Source organism: Urocampus carinirostris, chromosome 14, assembly GCF_059441175.1.
Source record: "Urocampus carinirostris isolate Australia breed hairy pipefish chromosome 14, RoL_Ucar_1.0, whole genome shotgun sequence".
NCBI classification, from domain to species: Eukaryota; Metazoa; Chordata; class Actinopteri; order Syngnathiformes; family Syngnathidae; genus Urocampus; species Urocampus carinirostris.
Genome location: NC_142362.1, coordinates 1,000,471 through 1,019,328, shown reverse-complemented (window position 1 = coordinate 1,019,328; position 18,858 = coordinate 1,000,471). Strand labels below are relative to the sequence as shown.

The following is an 18,858-nucleotide window of genomic DNA, read 5'->3' as shown; positions in this document are numbered from 1 at the left end:
ATTGTGTCATGTTTCCTGCGTTTTCTGTAAAAACAGGTTTTCGTTTTGTTTAAATCTCAAAATCTGAAAATCGGTTTAGTTTACAATTAAGAATCCTAGTCTTCTTGTTTCAAACAACCCAATGAACTGGGTCATTTTGTGTCAAACAACTTAGAAAATGGCTAAAATTGATGCAAATTTTGGGTGGGTCCCATTTTTGATCCATTTTAAGTGTGTTGGTTGAATTTTATATTTGTTCAATATCTAAACTGTCCGTCAATTATTTTTTTTTAAAGAGTTATTGTTCTATATATATATATATATATATATATTTGTCATGATTACTGGTGTGACTCAGCTGTGCCCGCTCATTTGGCGCCAACTGCCGCGAGTTCTGATTGGATCCCGATCAGTGCTTATTCCCACTCCCGTCTGTCCCCTTTGGTCAGTCCGTCTGTGAACCTCAGTGTATACTAGGCAAGCCTTTTTTCAACCTTGACTCCCACTTGTCCCGTTTTTGCTCTCGTCTGTCTCCGGCTGTGACCCTTTTTGATCCTGACCACTTCTGCTCTCCCGTCCCGGCTTAGGACCTCTTTTGTCCTCACTAAGTCTACTCTCCCATTATGGCTTACGACTCGTTTCCGACCCCTACAACGCTTTGCTCTCCCAGTCCCGGCTACTGACCTGTTTTTCCGTCCCTGACACCGACATCGCTCATTACGGAAGATCCACTTCCGTGTTCGGATCACAATCCGAGTACGAGAGCGACTTGCTTCCCGCAGCCCTTCCAGTTTCCTTTAATAAAACTTGTGGTAGTCGTCACGCAATTTGGTCCTGTTTCTGTTCTGGTCCTGACATATATAAATTTCTCCAAAATTCAGTTTTGGGGTAAGAGTAGTGATTCTATAATTTCTTTTTCCCCAATAGTGTTAAATTTCACACAATTTGTTAAATCGGCAAACGACGACTCGTATGTTCCAGTTGCAAAAAAAATTCCGTTTCTATGACAATCAAAACCTGTTCTCTTTTGCTAGATCGTTGCAACGACCAGGACACGCTGAGCTCCTACCGTATCGGGGACACGTGGACGAAAAGCGACGCCAGGGGCAACCTGCTCCAATGTCTGTGCACCGGAAACGGCCGAGGGGAGTGGAAGTGCGAGAGACATGCCTCGCTCCACACGACAGGACTAGGTGAGAACTGACGATATCCTTTTTTCTTTTTCTTTTAACCCCTAGGACCTGTTGTTGACAAAATAGGTGTCTGGACGGTGTCACTCGTCACAACCTCTCGGGATTGAGGATACGCTGACCGTTTCAAAATGTTCTTATCAGAAACATCACCGTTAGCCTGAAACAAATTACCGGTATAACTCACCCAAAAGTGCTGTAAAATTCCACTCATGACGCGATTCCCCGCAAACATAATCTGGTTACATTCACGAAGGTCCACTGAATCCGACCGTGGAAAATATTATTATATTATTCTTATTAATATAATATTATTATTATTATATTATTATTATTAATATAAAAAAAAAATCCGCCTAAAAGCATTTCTGCATCGTTTGACGATCCTATCCGTGATCAGTTCGTTCCTCTCTAGAAATCCCCTTTTAAAATAAACTGACTCGTCTGATGTCCTTCTCCTGCGACAACCTATGAAGGCTTGTATTGACAAAAATATCATGACCTACTTTGACTTCAGAAATCTTTAGCCAATAGCGTCCGGTTCAAACGTGGATTGACACATTGATTCGCCAACAAAAATCCCAACACAAATGTATACAATTTTAGTATGTGTATTCAAATCGGAGCAGAAATTAACATGAGTAAATGCAACCAGGGATCCATTTTTACGTGCTAATGTCACTTACCAGCAGTGATTGGTTTCTCGGAAGAGAAGTCCAACATTTACAACTCTTTCACAACGTCTAAAAAATGGCCAAATTAAAGTACACGGTTGCAAAGTTTTTGGGGTTGTGAACTGGTTCTCTCCAGATGGCTACTTATGGAAACGCTTTAAAATACTTTGAAAATAAGTGTAAAATACAATGTTTGGTTGATCAAATTTGACCTAGGAACAGATATATAGCTGGCTACGTTTTTGTTTACATGCTATTGTTAATGATCAGATATTTATTTCATCTACCAATATATTAAATGAAAGAATAAAACACTTTTGAGCAAGCCGAATTGCATTTTGAGTTTTTCAATGCATATCATCAGATTTGGTGCTTAAATAAGGGGCATCTATGAATTTAAAACATATATATAGGGCGGCATTAGCATTACCTCAGGAGGTAGCGCGCTCGTCTTGGGATCAAGAGTTCGGAGGTTCGATTCCCGGCTCCTCTGTGTTATATGTTGAAGTGTCCTCGGGCAAGACACTAAATCCCTAATGCCCCCAATAAGCAGGTGGGCGTGACTCCCTATTGGTGTGTGAGTGTGTGCGTGAATGGGTAAGTGTGAAGCACATTGTAAAGCGCTTGGGGAGGTCTTCATTGACTTGAAAAGCGCTAGAGAAATGCAGACCATTTACCATACATACATATATATAGATAAGGCTTCATGCTACTGTTTCAGCTTTTTTCCACGATCCCTATGCCCTCTTTTGCGGCGATTATTTCAATTGGGGACAAAACTTGAGACAAAAAACTCGAGACAAAAGAGACCAAAAACGTCCATATTCTCCAAACAGTTCTGGAAAAGCATTTACATTAATTTTGGGTACCGGGCCTATTTTACAGGAACGTTAAGGGGTTAATGCACTCCCCTCTGGCTTCCCGAGCCCGGAGTAGAATGTTTAACAGAGACAGATGTGTCCAAAGAGAAGAAGGGGGGGAAGTGTCAAGCGTTGACGTAAGAAAGACATTCAACTTCTGATGCTGTGACCTCATGAGACCGAGAGGATGTAGAAAAAGACCAGCCGTGAAAAAATTTGCCTCCAGATGTTGAAAGGGACTAAGAATCCTTCAACTTCATAGAGAACTCTTTTAAACCAGAGGTTGGTAACCTATGGTTCGCGAGCCATATATAGCTCTTTTTATGAGTACATATGGCTCAGGGATAAAATACAACTTTAATGTTTCTTAATGTATTGCTTGAGGCAGACCGGAATTATGCCAAGCCAAGACTGGTTCGCTACACTTTTAATAATTATATTGATATGGGACATTGTTATTTTATTTTTCAACACAAGGATACTGCTGGAAGTGTGAATTTCCCTACGGGAAGGAATAAAGTATTTATCTATCTATCTAGACATCTATCTAGACATCTATTGCTCTATCTATCTAGACATCTATCTCTCTACCAATCTACATAGATATGATCTAACGTCACTCAGTGAAATAAAATGCGCTGAAGAATAAGCTTTTGTCCGGAGAGCGGGTTTGGCGGTTTTGTATATGGTGTGGCTCTCTCCCCCCAAAAAAAATCAATATTTATGTCTCTTTGGGTCAAAAAGGTTCTAGATCCTGGGGTGAAACGATATTTCTCGCCAGCTGACCTCCTTCCCCACGTTCTATTCCAGGCACCGGCTCTCGCGTGATCACAAACATCCAGCCCGCCGTTTACCAGCCGGCCCCGGAACTTCCGCAGGAAGGACCGTGCGCTACCGACTCGGGACTCTCTTATTTCGTCGGGCAGCGCTGGCTGAAGAATCAAGGAAGCAAGCAGATGCTGTGTACCTGCTTGGGAAATGGCATCAGCTGCCAACCCTGGGGTACGTTTCATTTATTCATCGACGAGTCCCTGTCACGTCGAAACGGGTGCGGTATTTCCTCGTCATTTTCGCGTACTAGGTATTTTGACGTTGGAAAAATGTACTCCGTTGCTGTGCCTGCGTATGTACGAGTGGTTCTCGTCTGTGGATTGCCAGAAGCAATGACTTACACCAGGGCTCTCCAACATTTTTCAAGCTTATGAGTGCAGAGGGCACCCCACTTTCTGAAAATAAGAACTTATTTTGTGCGACCTACTATGTTGTTACTATGTTATTACCAAATTAATTATTGCAAGTGGAAAGAAGAGAGGAACTTAGACGGAAAGAAAGGGAGTGAACATAAAAGGAGAGAATGAGGGAAGGTGAGAGAGACAGACAGTCGGAGAGATGGACAGTGGGAGGGACGGACAGTGGGAGACATCTACAGTGAGAGAGAGAGAGACAGTGGGAGGGACGGACAGTGGGAGAGATCTACAGTGAGAGAGAGAGACAGTGGGAGAGACAGACAGTGAAAGAGAGACAGAGAGAGAGAGAGACAGGGAGAGAGACACAGTGAAGGAGGGAGAGAGAGAGTCACAGACAGAGAGAGAGAGAGTGGGGAGGGGTTTTATTTATTTATTTATATATATATATATATATATATATATATATATATATATAGGCAGCACGGCAGCGCAGTGGTTAGCGCATGTGCGGCACAGTTCATATCATGGGAACCTCCTGCGTGGGTTCAAATCCAGCTCCAGACTTCCTGTGCGGAGTTTGTATGTTGTCCCCGTGCTTGCGTGGGTTTCCTCCGGGCACTCCGGTTTCCTCCAAAAACATGCATTTCAGGTGAATTGGTCGGTCCAAATTGTCCCTAGGTGTAATTGAGCGAGTGAGTTGTCTGTCCCTGTGTGCCCTGCGATTGGCTGCCATATATATATATATATATATATATATATATATATATATGGGGTTCCGACTTGGCTGAAATGCACGTATAACGAGGGAATACCGCATATTAAAAATGTATTGTCCCATGTTTTGATCCAGATGGGCCAGCACCAGTCTACGGGGGCAACTCTGGAGGTCAGCCTTGCGTCTTCCCCTTTGTCTACAAAGGCAAGACCTATCACGCTTGCACATCCGACGGGCGTGCCGACGGACAGCTCTGGTGTTCCGTCTCATCCGACTTTGAGACCGACCAAAAGTATTCCTTCTGCACGGAAAAAAACGGTGAGACAGAAATCTCTGCATTTTCAAGGGATACTCAAATTCTAAAGCGTAAAATGTGGGGGAAATTGGTGTATATCTATGTATATGTCATCTTTATATTCCAATTATTTTCTGAGAGAATGCATTTTGAAGACATTTTGTCTCGTGTTTGACTTCCTGAGCTGTGGCGTCATGTGAAGCCCTCCAGCAAGCCACTCACCGTATCGGTTTACATGTTAGTCGAAAAGGATTTGAGTGTTTAAGCCAAGTTTTGTTTGTTTTTGTGGCGAATGCCTAGGCGTTGTGTCGCAGGTGGGTGCAGCAATGTTACAACAAATGGCGAGCCGCCAAAATGGGGCCAACTGGCAAGAAATAACACACAGGGGCTAAACCAGCTGGGACACGGCAGGCTAACTGGGACTAATTGGGGGAAAAACGGGAGGCTGGACGACCAAAAGCATGCCGTAAGAAACCAGGATAAAGAGGAGCTGACAACAAAAAACAATTACTGCAACAAATACAAACTCAGCCAGGGAAAACAGGCCGTCCAGCTAGCCGACTGCTATAGGGGCTAACCTGGAAGCCTTTGCGAGACTGCACGCTAACGCGTGAGAAAAATATTTGTAAGACACGCAGTGCATAGCACAAAAGAAAAAGTCACAATCACATCCCTAAAAAGAGGCGAAGGCATCAAAGGAATGCACACTATACACGACGGCAGGTAAACTTACCACGTAGCTTTTGATGATCGAAGCACGCAACTCAGACAAAACTGTCAGAAGTCCCAAGAAGTTCCAATTACTCCAGCCAGAAATGAGCGTTTTGCAATCGCTGATTACTACAATCGCCGTCTGTTTTTCAACGGGACGCGCCATTGTTTTTCTTGTTTTTCTTTCAACGCTCTAGGGGATATGAGGTCAATCTGACAATTTTGAGGTTGAATTTCTTGAGATCCATGGCTCGTGGAATATTTTGCAACATATCTGGAAAAAATAGGTCTTTTTTATAATCCCTTTAAGCAAGCGGTGAGTCATTTTCTTATTTGTTCCCAGTCATTGTAAGACACGCGGTGCCAAACACAAAAGGAAAAGTCACAATCACATACCTAAAAAGAGGAGAAGGCAAAAAAGGAACGCACGCTGTACACAGCGGCAGGTAAACTTACCACGCAGCTTTTGATGATCAAATCACACAACTTGTCATCTGGTGATATCACAGCTCTAGGGGTTATGAGGTCAATCTGACAACTTTGAGATTGAATTTCTCTAGATCCATGGCGTGTAAAATATTTTGCAACATATCTGAAAAAAAATAGGTCTTTTTAAACCCCTTTAAGCAAGCCACTCACTCATTTCCTTATTTGTTCCCAGTCATGGTGGCAACCCGAGGCGGCAATTCCAACGGCGCCCTGTGCCAATTCCCTTATTTGTACAACGGCCGAAACTACACGGACTGCACGGCGGACGGACGCCGGGACGGCATGAAGTGGTGCGGAACGACGACCGACTACGACGGCGAGCAGCGCTTCGGATTCTGCCCCATGGCCGGTGAGTAGGGGGTGTCGACCGCAGGGGAAGCAAATCCAGCTGTTCGGGCCGGACACGCTTCATCGCTGTGAAGGGAAGACAATGAAAGACCTCTTTGAATGTCTCTCGCAGACAAAAGAGGATCGTAAATCGACGTTTCCTGTTGATTTTTCACAATGTCTGCAAGCCAGATTCGCTGCTCAAGTACATCGTCGTGATTTTTTTTTAGTCCACAAACATTTTATAGCCCAAAAAACGAAACATGACCAAGTGTAGCGTTTTTGATAGATAACTTCCACGACTCTTCAATTTGAATCAAGAAATTGAGGACTTGTGGGTAAAAATGTTAAAATATTGTATATATTCAAAAAGTCCTGTTGTTCGGGCCCCGGGTGTGTGGAATGCTCTTCCCTCTGAGATTCGATCTGCAACCTCAGTGGAACTGTTTGAATCTAGGCTTAAGACACACTTCTATTATCTATCTTATGAATGACAATATCTGTGTATTATTTGCCCTCATGTGGGTTTTAGATCAGGGGATGGTGTCATAATATTCTATGTAGCCCTTTGAGACTCCTTGTGATTAACGACCAAACAAATGAACATGACTTGACTTGAGGTTTTTGAGTTTTTCCTTGCCCTCATGTGGGTTTTAGATCAGGGGATGGTGTCTACATAGTCTGTAGTTTGCATAGTCTATGGTCTGTGCAGCTCTTTGAGACTCTTTGTGATTAAATGCCTCACAAATAAACAGGACTTGATTTGATTTGACATGTTTTTGAGTTTCTCCTGGCCCTCATGGAGGTTTTAGATCAGGGGATGGTCTCATAATAGTCTGTAGTTTGCAATAATCTGTGGTCTGTGCAGCCCTGTGAGACTCTGTGATTAAGGGCCAAACAAATAAACAGGACTTGACTTGACTATTCTGATGACGTCACGTAGAAGGTGAGGCCAGCCATGTGAAGCTAGCTACCGATCACGACATGACTCCTTATATTTCATTTTGAGAAGTAAAGAGATGGAGAACTCAGTCCAAACAGGAACGCTGACAAGCCTTCACAAACAAGATATTTTCTTAAAGGACTTTGGCGAATGTTTACATGCCTACCCTACAGCTAACTACCCACAGTTCAGCGGTTTCCATTTGTGTACCATTCGAACCATCGGTCTCCAAAATCAATATGGTATTTATTGTGTTAAATATTATCATTCTTTAACTATGGTGATTATCCAAGAATTTCAAGAAGTTGAAAGCTTTAGGTACTTGGGTTGTGATGTGACTGCAGTTGGTGGAATGGAGTGCACAGAGTCAATCAAGGAAGCAAGGTTTGGGGTGCTCTGACGAGAGTGATGAGCAACAAGAGTACGAGTATGGATTTAAGAGGGGACTGTATCAGAGTGTGATTGTGCCGACTGTGTCGTATGGCGCAGAGACTTGGAACCTGAACGCAGATTTAAGAAGGAAATTGAATGTTTTTGAGATGAAGTGTTTGAGGAGTACGTTAGGAGTGACAAGATTGGATAGATCGAGAAATGAAATTGTGAGAGACAGAACTGGAGTCGTCGTGGAACTGAGCAAGCGTGTTAATAAGAGAGTACTGGGTTGGTTTGGACACATGGAAAGGATGGATGAGGAGCCAATGTTGAAGAGGATCTACAGAGCAGAAGTCAATGGAAGGAGAACAAGAGGAAGGCCGCGATGGACGTGGATGGATGGTGTTATGAGTGCACTGCAGGAAAGAGGTCTAAATATAGTGGAAGCTAGAGCTCTTGTTGGTGATAGGAATGAGTGGAGAGGTGTTGTCAAAGGATAGTGGGATGTTTAGACGTGTTCTAGGATGCGGCAGGGGTAAACCAGCGAAAGATGTCGGGCCCTGCTGTTGAACAGAAGAGTGTGTGGTGTCACCCTGACCCGAGTGACATGGTCGCTTTCTTGTGTCCCGTTTCATCTGGAGGGACGAAAGCATGACTAACTTGGGTGCCGAGGTGCTTCACTTGTTTGGGTGTTTGTGCATTTGGGTTGGCCATGGTCCCAAAATATATATGATATAGATGGATGTCTTGATATAGATGGATGTCTTGATATAGATGGATGTCTTGATATAGATGGATGTCTAGATATAGATGGATGTCTAGCTAGATGGATGTCTCGATAGATAGATTATCCGAGTGAGACTACCTGATTCGCATTTGGCTACGCTGGCTATGGCACCATCAGAGGAAAATACATGTTTTAAATCCTTGTTGAGTTTTGCTCTCTTTACGTTAGCTAAGCTTTACACGTTTTGGGGATTTTGTTTTCGCCCCAAAATCATTTGAATGGTTTCATGCGGTTGCATCTTTAATGGTTAAGTCCCAGACGGTGAAAGGTTCCTCCTCCCCGTCTGCAAAAGGTGAGGGCTAACTCAATTAGCGTGTCAAGCTAGGAACAGCATGGAGTTAAAAGGAATTGGTTTTCTGCGCCTCGGGCAAATTCAAGCCGTCGGTGTTTGCCGGGGAAGTGTTGTTTGGTCAAATTGGTGTCAGTTCGAACCCCGCAGGCAACAAAGAGGCCGAAGGTAATCAAACACCGGGAGGTTATTGACTCGAGCACCAATCAAAGGGCACCCATGGAGGTTCCCCACCCAGGCTTTCGTGACAAAATCGACTCGGAAGTAGCGTCTGGATCGGGGGTCCCCCACCCCCGGGCCCTCAGGAGGATAGTTTGAGCCCCCTGCCCTAATATGAACGCTGAAGGGACAGCATGTGTTATTGACCAGCTTGATGTTGCCGTCTTCTGTCGAGTGCTCAAAGCGCAAGGGAAGGAGACTCAAAGTGACCAAAATGCACCTTAATACTTTGGAAAAGAAATAAGAAAAAACGAAAAGAAAAATGAAAACAAAAAGCCAGAAAAAGGAAATGAGAAAAATGAAAACAATAAATAAGACAAACAAGTAAAACTCAAGAGAAAAAGGAAAAAAATATGAAAAAATCTAAGAAGAAAAGAAAAAAATAAAGGACAAAAAGAAAAGAAAATAGAGAAAAATGAAAAGAGAAAAATGAAAACAATGAATAAGACAAAAAGTAAGACTCAAAAAAAAGGAAAAAAATAAAAAAGCTAAAAAGAAGAAAAAAAGTACAAAAAATAAAATAGAGATTTTTTTAAAAAATGATGACAAAAAGTCTCAAGAAAAAAAATTTAAAAATATATATTTTTCATTCCTTTAAAAAAACATATTCCCCCCCCCCTTTTTTTGTCTTTCTTTGGGTAATAATGTGAAGAAAAAGGCTGCTTTTTGCTCTTTGTAGTTTGCAGTCTTCCTTGGACTCATTTTGGGTTCCACTACACATTAGTGGCCAAATATGCAACACTGTCCCTTTAAGCGCCCCGATCTGGATGAAACGTAATCCTCCGATGGCATGGAGAGTGAATCTCAAACAAATCTTTTGAGCGCTATCTTCCTTCTAATCTTTGGAAAACTCGCCGACTTCAAACGATCCTTGGACTTCAAAGTTGGCGGACGGAAGATAAAAAAAAGATTAAAAAAAATCTGTCAAGGGACTGCCAAATGCAAAAGCCAAACACTCGAAACATCTGTAACCGTCAGCTAATATGGCGTACTTTGGATTATACTTTATTTTTTTCCAAAATAATCACATTTTGGAATGACCCAGCCAATGGATGAGAAGATAATTCGGTCTAGTGTTTGTGTCTTTGTGAACAGAGATGTTACCGGAGGGGGGCCAGTGTGGGCAGTGCCCACCCACAGAAAAGTACATTTAGGAAAAATGACACTTATGAAGAAAAAAGAAGAAGGGGGAAATGAACAAAAGGAAAGGGAAACAAATGGAAAATGAAACTAAGAAAAAGGAAAAAGGGAATATGAAGAACAAAAAAAACTGAAGAAAATAAAATGGAAACATGAAGGAAACAAGCGAAAAATATAGATAAAATGCCAGGAAATAAGAAACAGAGAAGAGAAAAGAAATAAAGAAAATAAAAGTAGGAAAAAATGAAACAAAGAATAAAATGGTAACGTGAAGAATAAAAGATGAAAAAAAGAAAAGAAAAATAGGTAAAAAAAAAAAGAAGTAGGAAAAGGGAAGGCATAAAGAAAAAAGACCTATTTTGGGGGGGTCCCTTGATCCCCTGCCAATGATAATGTAATATTAGCAAAAATTGAATTCATTATCTTTTCTTTCAAAAAATCTATTATTCTACTCAATTATACTAGTATTTATTTTTGTTTATTTAATTATTTTATCACGTGAAACAAGAAAATTCCTATTTATATTACGTATTCACTTTTCAGTGCAGCAACAAAAATTCAATATCGTTTTTAAAAAATGCAACACTGCAACACATCCCTGAAAAACACCAGAAACATAAATAATATTTGAAAATCTCAAATAAAAAGCTTAAAATGCAAAACAATTTTAACCTTTTCATGAAAAAATTGCATATTGACCAATTACAAAGGGGAAAAGGCGCCTAAAAGGGAGCTTGCCATTTATTTGATATCCCCACCCCCAGGACCGACGCCACCGTTTGTGAATCTTGGGAATAAATCCAGAGGCCCGGGTTTGTCCGACACCCAGTTGTTAAGAAAACAACCTGTCGGGTTTTTAAGAGGTGGGAGTCGGTTGCCTTTGCACACCGGGGGGTCTTTGATTTCAACTTTAATGGCCTAACAAAGACGGTCAAAGTAAACACTGTAATTGAAATGTTAATAGGGGATGCTAAAAAGAGCCTCCACACTCCCACCCTTTTTCTTTTTCCTTTCTTGAAAAGGGTGAACGTCGTGTAGGCCATGTGGTCTTTTGGGTTAGGGGGGTATTGGACTCAAATACTCCCTTATTTCAGGATAGGACTTAAGATATTTTCTATGGATTCGATTTAGGATCACTGTGAAGAGTGTCCCATTTGTGAACATCACATGACACTTTGTGGTGAGCAGAAAGACGATTACTATTCAATGTCCGATTTAGACTCGTTGATTTCCAATAGGCAGCACGGTGGAGCAGTGGTTAGCGCGTGTGCGGCACAGTTCTGAGGTCATGAGATCAAACCTCCTGTGGGGAGTTTGCATGTTCTCACCGTGATTGTCTGTCCCCGTGTGCCCTGCCCACTGCCCGAAGATGGCTGGGATGGGCTCCAGCACCCCCGTGACCCTACTGAGGATAAGTGGTGGAGAACAATAGATATAAAAGTCAAAGGGACACCGTCAGTGTCCGATTTCTCTAGCTCTGGGTCACGTGGTATTCTTTAGTATTCTTTTGGGGGGCAGGTGGTCCGGACCCGGGGCAGGTCTATCTCATGTCTGCATTCCATGATCTCATGCGCTGACACCATACTATCGCGCCGCTTGTTTAGACTAGGATTTTCCGATTGCGCGCCGGCTTCCCGTTGCGAGCCGTATGGCGGAACATGACCCGACGAGTTCACGACGTTGAAGTTTTCGCGGCGGTCTGTAATATTGGGCAGAACGTTGCACAACATACAATTAAATTAGAAAAAGAAACAAATAAACACCCTTCACATGACTCTCTTCAGTCAGCCTTCCTCGGTTCAGTTATTATAGACTTTCTTGAATTTTGTGTGAAATGCTTGACATTGTTGCCAGGTTTTTCAACAATTCTGCTTAAAAATGACGCAGACACTTTGGATCGTGGGCACAGCCCTTCCTTCCATCCATTATCCATCGATTATCTGCACAGCTTATCCTCAGTAGGGTCGCGGGGGCGCTGGAGCCTATCCCAGCCATCTTCGGGCAGTGGGCAGGGGACACCCTGAACTGCTTGCCAGCCAATCGCAGGGCACACAGGGACAGACAATTCACTCGCTCATTTACAACTAGGGACAATTTAGACCGGCCAATTAAATGCATGTTATTGGAATGTGGGAGGAAACCGGAGTGCCTAGAGGTAACCCACGCAAGCACGGGGAGAACATGCAAACTCCACACAGGAAGTTTGATCTCATGACCTCAGATTTGTGCCGCACCTGCGCTAACCACTGCGCCGCCGTGCTGCCCTTTCTCTTTCAATAAAACTTGTGGTAAATGTCACGCAAGTGGGTTCTCTTTCTGTTCTGGTCCTGACAGTATATTGTCCGTTTTTTTTTCCATCTTGTTTTTTTCTATCCGCCCATAACATCAATCATTGAATAAAGCCGATTTCCGATTGGATCTCCCCAGCCCACGAAGAAGTATGCACCACCACGGAAGGCGTGATGTACCGCGTGGGGGACCAGTGGGATAAGCGTCACGAGGTTTTGGGTCACATGATGCGCTGTACCTGCGTGGGCAACGGCCGAGGAGAATGGAGCTGCGTGGCCTACTCTCAACTCAAAGGTATGTGGTGCCCGGGTGTCGATCCCGCCCCTCTGTTTGTCCTAATATCCGTGTCACGCGAGGGAGCGCTTGAAAGGGTCCTGTGTGACGGGTAATGAGGCGCGTGTCAGAGGTTAAAGCCGAGTACTCGCACCTGCGCTTTACGGGTTTCGGGTTGCACCTGCGCGACAGGCTCGCGGGCCAGATGTTCACTGGAAGCTTCCACGGGTTGTTTGTGAGCCTCCCTCGGAACAACGGTGAGCACTGTTCCCTCTCGTTGCGCACCGGCCAGACTGTCCTGCGCACAGAAATCAGATCTCGAAATGATGAAATGTATTAGCCGGAATGACGGCGCATGCAGGCGAAAACAACGCAGGTTCCCTCTCTGATATTTTGAGCGCGGTCTTTTGAAGTCGACGTACGCACGAGATCGAGTAAATGAAAGCAAGCGCGCAAGTGAGTAGTTCGGGTCGTTGCGAGAGAGAGGCAGGGGAGGGACGGAGAGGCTCCTCAGACATTATTATTGTTGTTGTTTTTTTAATATTATCACTGACAAGTGCGATGTACTATAATTATCGCCTGCATGGTAAAAATATGCAGCCACGTGACCATTTTTACCCTCGTGACTTGGTCAATGTAGTCGTGCGAGTTTACGTCTTTTTTTAGAGAAGCGGCTATTTCGGCTCGGCTCACTAAAAAGAGCAGGCTCTTTCGGCACCCAGGCGGCTCTTCAGGTTGTTTTTGTCGCTTTCATCCATACATTACCAATATTATGTTATGTTATGCAAAAATGACTTAAAAAGGGGGAGGTGAAGAGGAAAAGAAAATGAGACAAAAATGAAATAAAGAAAAGAAAAAAAATAGGGAGGAGAAAAGAAAAAAACAGGAAAAAGAGCAGGATAAAAGAAAAAAAGGAAAAGCAAGAAAGACTAGGAAAAAAAGATAAAAGGAAGAAACAAATAAAAGAAAAAAAGCTGACTAGAGAACAAAAGAAGAAATAAAGCAAGAAAAAAGAAATAGAATGCCAGGAAAAAAGAAAAAAAAAGCTAGGGAAAAAAGAACAAAATTATAGAAAAAGGGTTTAAATATAAAGTACAAGAAAAAAACAATGAAAATGAATTGAGAGTAAGATTCCATCATTGCCAGCATTGTACTTCAAACTCTTTTGATAAAAACTTGACACTGTTCTAAAATATATAAAAAAAGATATGAAAAAATATATAAAATATATGTATTTTTTTAATTTGCTACTTGGAAAATTTAAAAAAAAAGGAAGAATTAGATGGAAATAAACACCCCACACTGGCCTGATCAGCCTCCGAGTTGTTAATTTTAAATGCTTGGTTTAGAACAATCCAAAGAATTGGGTCAAACAACCGAACAACAGAAAATTGGGTCACATTTGACCCAAGTACTGGGTTGGTCTCCTTTGAATAAAAGATTGTTCTATTTCGCTAGTAGGTCCCATTTTTAACTTTCATATTAAGGCGGGGCCGTAAATCATCATCTCGTAGGCCGCAGTTGGCCCCTGAGACACCTGGTTTAGAACAACACAGAAAATTGGGTTAAATTGACCCAAGTACTAGGTTGGTCCCTATTAGATGAATTCATTTTTTACCACTAGGAGGCAACTAATTATACACACTGTCCCTTTAAACTCTAAAGCGGGGACCTCAAACTATCCTCTGCAATCGGCCCCTTGATCCCAGGTTTTAGACCCCTATTTTAAAGGGTTCAGGGTCATCGGGCACAGGTGTGTGATCATTGGACACACCCGTGCTCCGTTCGAACCCCGGCGGGGGCCCTCCTGCGGTAGGACCCTAACATTTTGGAGTCCTTGTTTGGTGTTTTTAAAAGTGTGTGTGATCATTGGACAGACACACCCATGCTCAGTTTGAACCCCTGTTGGGGCCCTCCTGTGGTAGGAGATATGTCGGACAATTTGGAGTCCTTGCTTGGTGTTTCTGACAGCAGACCTTTGTTTGATTTCAGACCAGTGCATCGTGGATACTCTGACCTATGAAGTGAACCAGACCTTCACCAAGCAACACGAAGAGGGATACGCCATGAACTGCACCTGTTTTGGACAAGGCCGTGGACGCTGGAAGTGCGACGCTATAGGTAGCCAAATTCTGAATCCTTTGAGATAAGCAAAAGGATATTCAGGGTTCGTAGGGGTGCTTGAAATCCAGGAAAATGCTGTGTTTTCAAGGTTAGAAAAAAGGTTGAAATTCATGCCCTGTTTCTCAACAGTCTGACTCGACAGACCACTTATTCATTGAATATGACAAAACAATAACGTCGGCTTAAAAATGACACCAACACGGCAGCTGCGTTGTCATGAAAAGCATCATCGCCCCTAGGTATTTTCACAAGCATAGGGCACACCGTGTTAAAAGGTGCATTCTCCGTAGCCGCTTCGATTTCTGTATTTAACACAACATTGGGCGCACGGCACTATCGGGTAAGGTTGTGCTCCCTATGGTGTGAACCATGCTACTCAGCGCTGCAGTGTTGCTGACATTTGCACATTGTGACTTCGGACAGAGAATTTTACTTTGGACTATCCCCTGAAAGTGGACATTTCATGTTTTTGGCAATGGCTAATCGTTGTGCCAGGCAAGATACAATAGACATTTGTGTTTTTTTTTTGTTTCAATAGTTTTCTTTTGGTTGACTTGGTCTTAAATTTGATTTTGAAAAGTGTTAGGGTTGGCGTTAGGGTTCCCATTCAGCGTCCGGATTACTGTTTGGCTTAGAATTTATGATTATTTCTGGTTATAGTTCCTCCATGCAGCACTCAGTCACCTCAAACAATAGAGCTACGGATTGGTTCACACCAAATTTCCTCTTATAATGGTGTCATAATTGCTGATTCAGGGCACCTGTGACTGCCCAATTGGCGCCAACAGCCCTGAGCGCTGATTGGTTCAAAGACTCTTTTTAAACCCCCGGCTTCCAAGAGGAAGCTGTCAGACCGTTTGCGAACCTATGCTCCCAGCTAGGCAAGCTCCATACCTTCCGACATTTTCCTGCCCTGTTTTCTCCTGCTTGATGCCTGTAGCCAACCTGTTTCTGCTCCCGTTTCTGCCCTGCTCTTCCATCCCGACCATCGACATGTTTTGCTCTGTTTCCTGCCTGATACCTGTTGCCGACCTATTTCTGGACCTGTTCCTGCCCTGCTCTTCCATCCCGACAATCGACCTGTTTTGCCCCGTTTCCTGCCTGATACCTGTTGCCGACCTCTTTTCTGGACTCGAGACCGCCCTTGCTCTCCCGTCCTGGCCATAGACTAGTGTCCCTGCTGCCTACGATTATCCTCGCTCGACACGGAAGTGCCACTTCCGCGTTCCTGCCTCCTGCTACCTGTGTCCGTCGATCATCGGATCGTGGAAGCAAGCCCTGCTCTCTTCCTTAACAAAAACTGAGTAAAACGAACGCTATTGGGTCCCGTCTCCTTTCCTGGTTTGTGACAAATGGTACTGGAGGAAATGAAAAATTGGCCTTGAAAGTGCTTAGAAAGGGCTTGAATTTAGCCACGAAATTTGTGTACGAACCCTGGATATTCGAATATTAAATAAAAAAAAAACCTGAATGATTTTGATGGCCCTGTTCCTCTCTACCTGAATCCAGATCAATGCCAGGAACCAGAGACAAGAGCTTTCTACCAGATCGGCCAATCTTGGGACAAAATCATCCAAGGGATCCTGTACAAGTGCTATTGCTACGGCAACGGCGTCGGAGAGCTCAGTTGCGAACCGCAGCAGTCCTATCCTGGTAAGTCATTAGTTACTTCTTATTAACCAAATTACTCTATAAATAAAGTAACTAGCAAACACGAAAAAATTATAAGGTCATTCCAAAGTGCAACATATTGGCATTCACTAACACTAAAAGAAATGAAGAAAACGCATTGCGACAGTCAGTAAATATTACTTTTATAGAGCAAGGGCAGGGAAATAAATATGGAATCACTCCATTCTGAGGAAAAACCATGGAATCGGTGCATTTGAAGGAGAAAATAAGGAAACACCCAGTCAATTTCCTTTTCTTAATTGGGCACCTGGCTTAGATTAAGAGTAAGTGGGTTGGCAAGAATCATGGATCCAACAAGAAAGAATGACAAAACTTCTTGAAGAAGGTAACTCTAATGGTATGGTTGCCAAAGATGTGGGCTGTTCACAGTCAGCTGTATGGAAGATTTGGACCAGGTACAATCAGCATGGGAAGGTTGTGAAAGTTGAGCGTACTAGTAGGCCGAGGAAGGCATCCGTAGGGGTTGAATTTCTCTTACTTTTAAAAGAAGTTTTTGCCATCGACTTTGAAATCTTTCGAGCAAATACGAAACACCGCGGTGATTTATTTGGCCTGAGTTTTCTTGAAGAGATGAAAAATACGACTATTTCTAGAGAAACCAAAGAGAACCGACTCTTCCGGGTCCCAAACTGCTCTTCAGGTTGTTTTTGTTGCTTTCATCTCTACATTATCAATTTGTACATAACATTATGCACGGAATGACTTAAAAAGGGGTGGGATAAAGAAAAAAAAGAAAAAAATGCAAAAAGAGAAAACAAAAAAGGCAAGTACAAACAAAAGGAAAAAGAAAGATAAAAGAAGAACAAAGATAAACCTGACGTTTTTATGTCTGTCTGTCTCTTTTCACTTACACTCTCTCTCCCTGTCTCACTCTTTTGCCCTTCCTCTCTCTCTTTCAATATCTTTCTGTTTTTCTTTTACCTCTCTCTCACTTTCTGTCTTCTTTTTAACATTCTTTCTTTCGCTTTTTTCCTTTCCTTCTTTCTGTCTTTCCATCTCTGTCACTTTCTGTTTATCTTTCTTTATCTTTTTTTTGCTCTTTCTTCCCTTCTTTTGTTTTTTCAGTTCTCTTCCTTTCTACCTATATTTCTCTCTTGCTCTTTTTCTTCCTCTCCCTCTCTCATCATTTCTTTATTTCTCTCTCCTGCAAAATGAACCTCCCCCAATACCTCTCTGCACACACACATTTTTACCCTCACACTTTCTTTGTTTCTTTCTTCCGCTTTCTTTTTTCCTTTTCCATCTTTCCATCTTTTTTTATCTTTCTTTTTTTCAGGCATTCTTCCTTTCTCTCCTTTTTTCAGTTCTCTCTTCTTTTCCACCAATATTTCTTGTGCTTTTTCTCTCTCTCTTTCTTTCATCTTCTCTTTATTTCTCTCCTGCAAAACGAAACTCCCCCAATACCTCTCTGCACACACAAATTTTTACCCTCACACTTTCTTTGTTTCTTTCTTTTGCTTTCTTTTTACCTTTTCCGTCTTTCCATCTTTTTTTCAGGCTTTCTTCTTTTCTCTCCTTTTTTTCAGTTCTCTCTTCTTTTCTACCACTATTTCTCTCTTGCTCTTTTTCTTCCTCTCTCTTTCTTTCTTTCATCCTCTCTTTATCTCTCTCTCCTGCAAAAAAACTCCCCCAATACCTCTCTGCGCACATACATTTTTACCCTTTATCCCTGCAGGCATGCTTTTGCTACATAGAAACTCGCTTTTACATTCAGGTGGGACAATTATCACATTCGAGATTTTCTCCATTACTTGGGATTTCACAACACCTCAAACAGTTAACGTTGGCCCGGTGCAGCAAGTGAGTTCTACTTTATAGAGGATTTACTCTCGGTTGAGCAGGTTGACCAGGGATTAGAAACAAATGTAGGGCACCTTTCAGCTCTAACTGCCGGTAATGACAACCATCTGTGGTGTGTGTATACATACGAGTAGGCGCGTGTTGGTGTGTGATATAAGACCTTTTAAAAGTGAGAGTGAAGTCCGTGTTCCCAGTCGGGGTACTTCCATAAAAGGGAAAATGGGTACGCTCACTGAACTCGTGATAAGACCCTTTGAAAGGTTCCTTTTTGGAGCACCACGTACCTTTTTAGAACGTTTTATCAGGAGAAACGGATCAAAACCTTGGTGAGTTAATCTGAAGGGTGTCTAAACACAATTGGAAGTGAATTCTTTTGAACATTTTTGATAATTCAATAAACTTCAAGACACACAGAACTCTCAGATTTACGGAGTTTTTCTTTACTAATCATGAATGAATGAATGAAAACTTTATTCGAACATGAAATTAAAACGGAACAAAAA

At 42.5% G+C, this 18,858-nt stretch overlaps 1 protein-coding gene across 1 annotated transcript in view; it reads left to right on the top strand.

Annotated features, from left to right (window-relative positions):
* LOC148352402 (fibronectin-like) overlaps positions 1 to 18,858 on the top strand; it is an 83,871-nt gene that overhangs the window by 12,676 nt on the left and 52,337 nt on the right. The window contains exons 6-12 of the mRNA XM_088353278.1: positions 1,014 to 1,172; positions 3,514 to 3,705; positions 4,741 to 4,923; positions 6,273 to 6,449; positions 12,605 to 12,760; positions 14,732 to 14,860; positions 16,373 to 16,516. Coding sequence (XP_088209404.1) covers positions 1,014 to 1,172; positions 3,514 to 3,705; positions 4,741 to 4,923; positions 6,273 to 6,449; positions 12,605 to 12,760; positions 14,732 to 14,860; positions 16,373 to 16,516 — 1,140 coding nt within the window. The remainder of the gene's footprint in view (positions 1 to 1,013; positions 1,173 to 3,513; positions 3,706 to 4,740; positions 4,924 to 6,272; positions 6,450 to 12,604; positions 12,761 to 14,731; positions 14,861 to 16,372; positions 16,517 to 18,858) is intronic.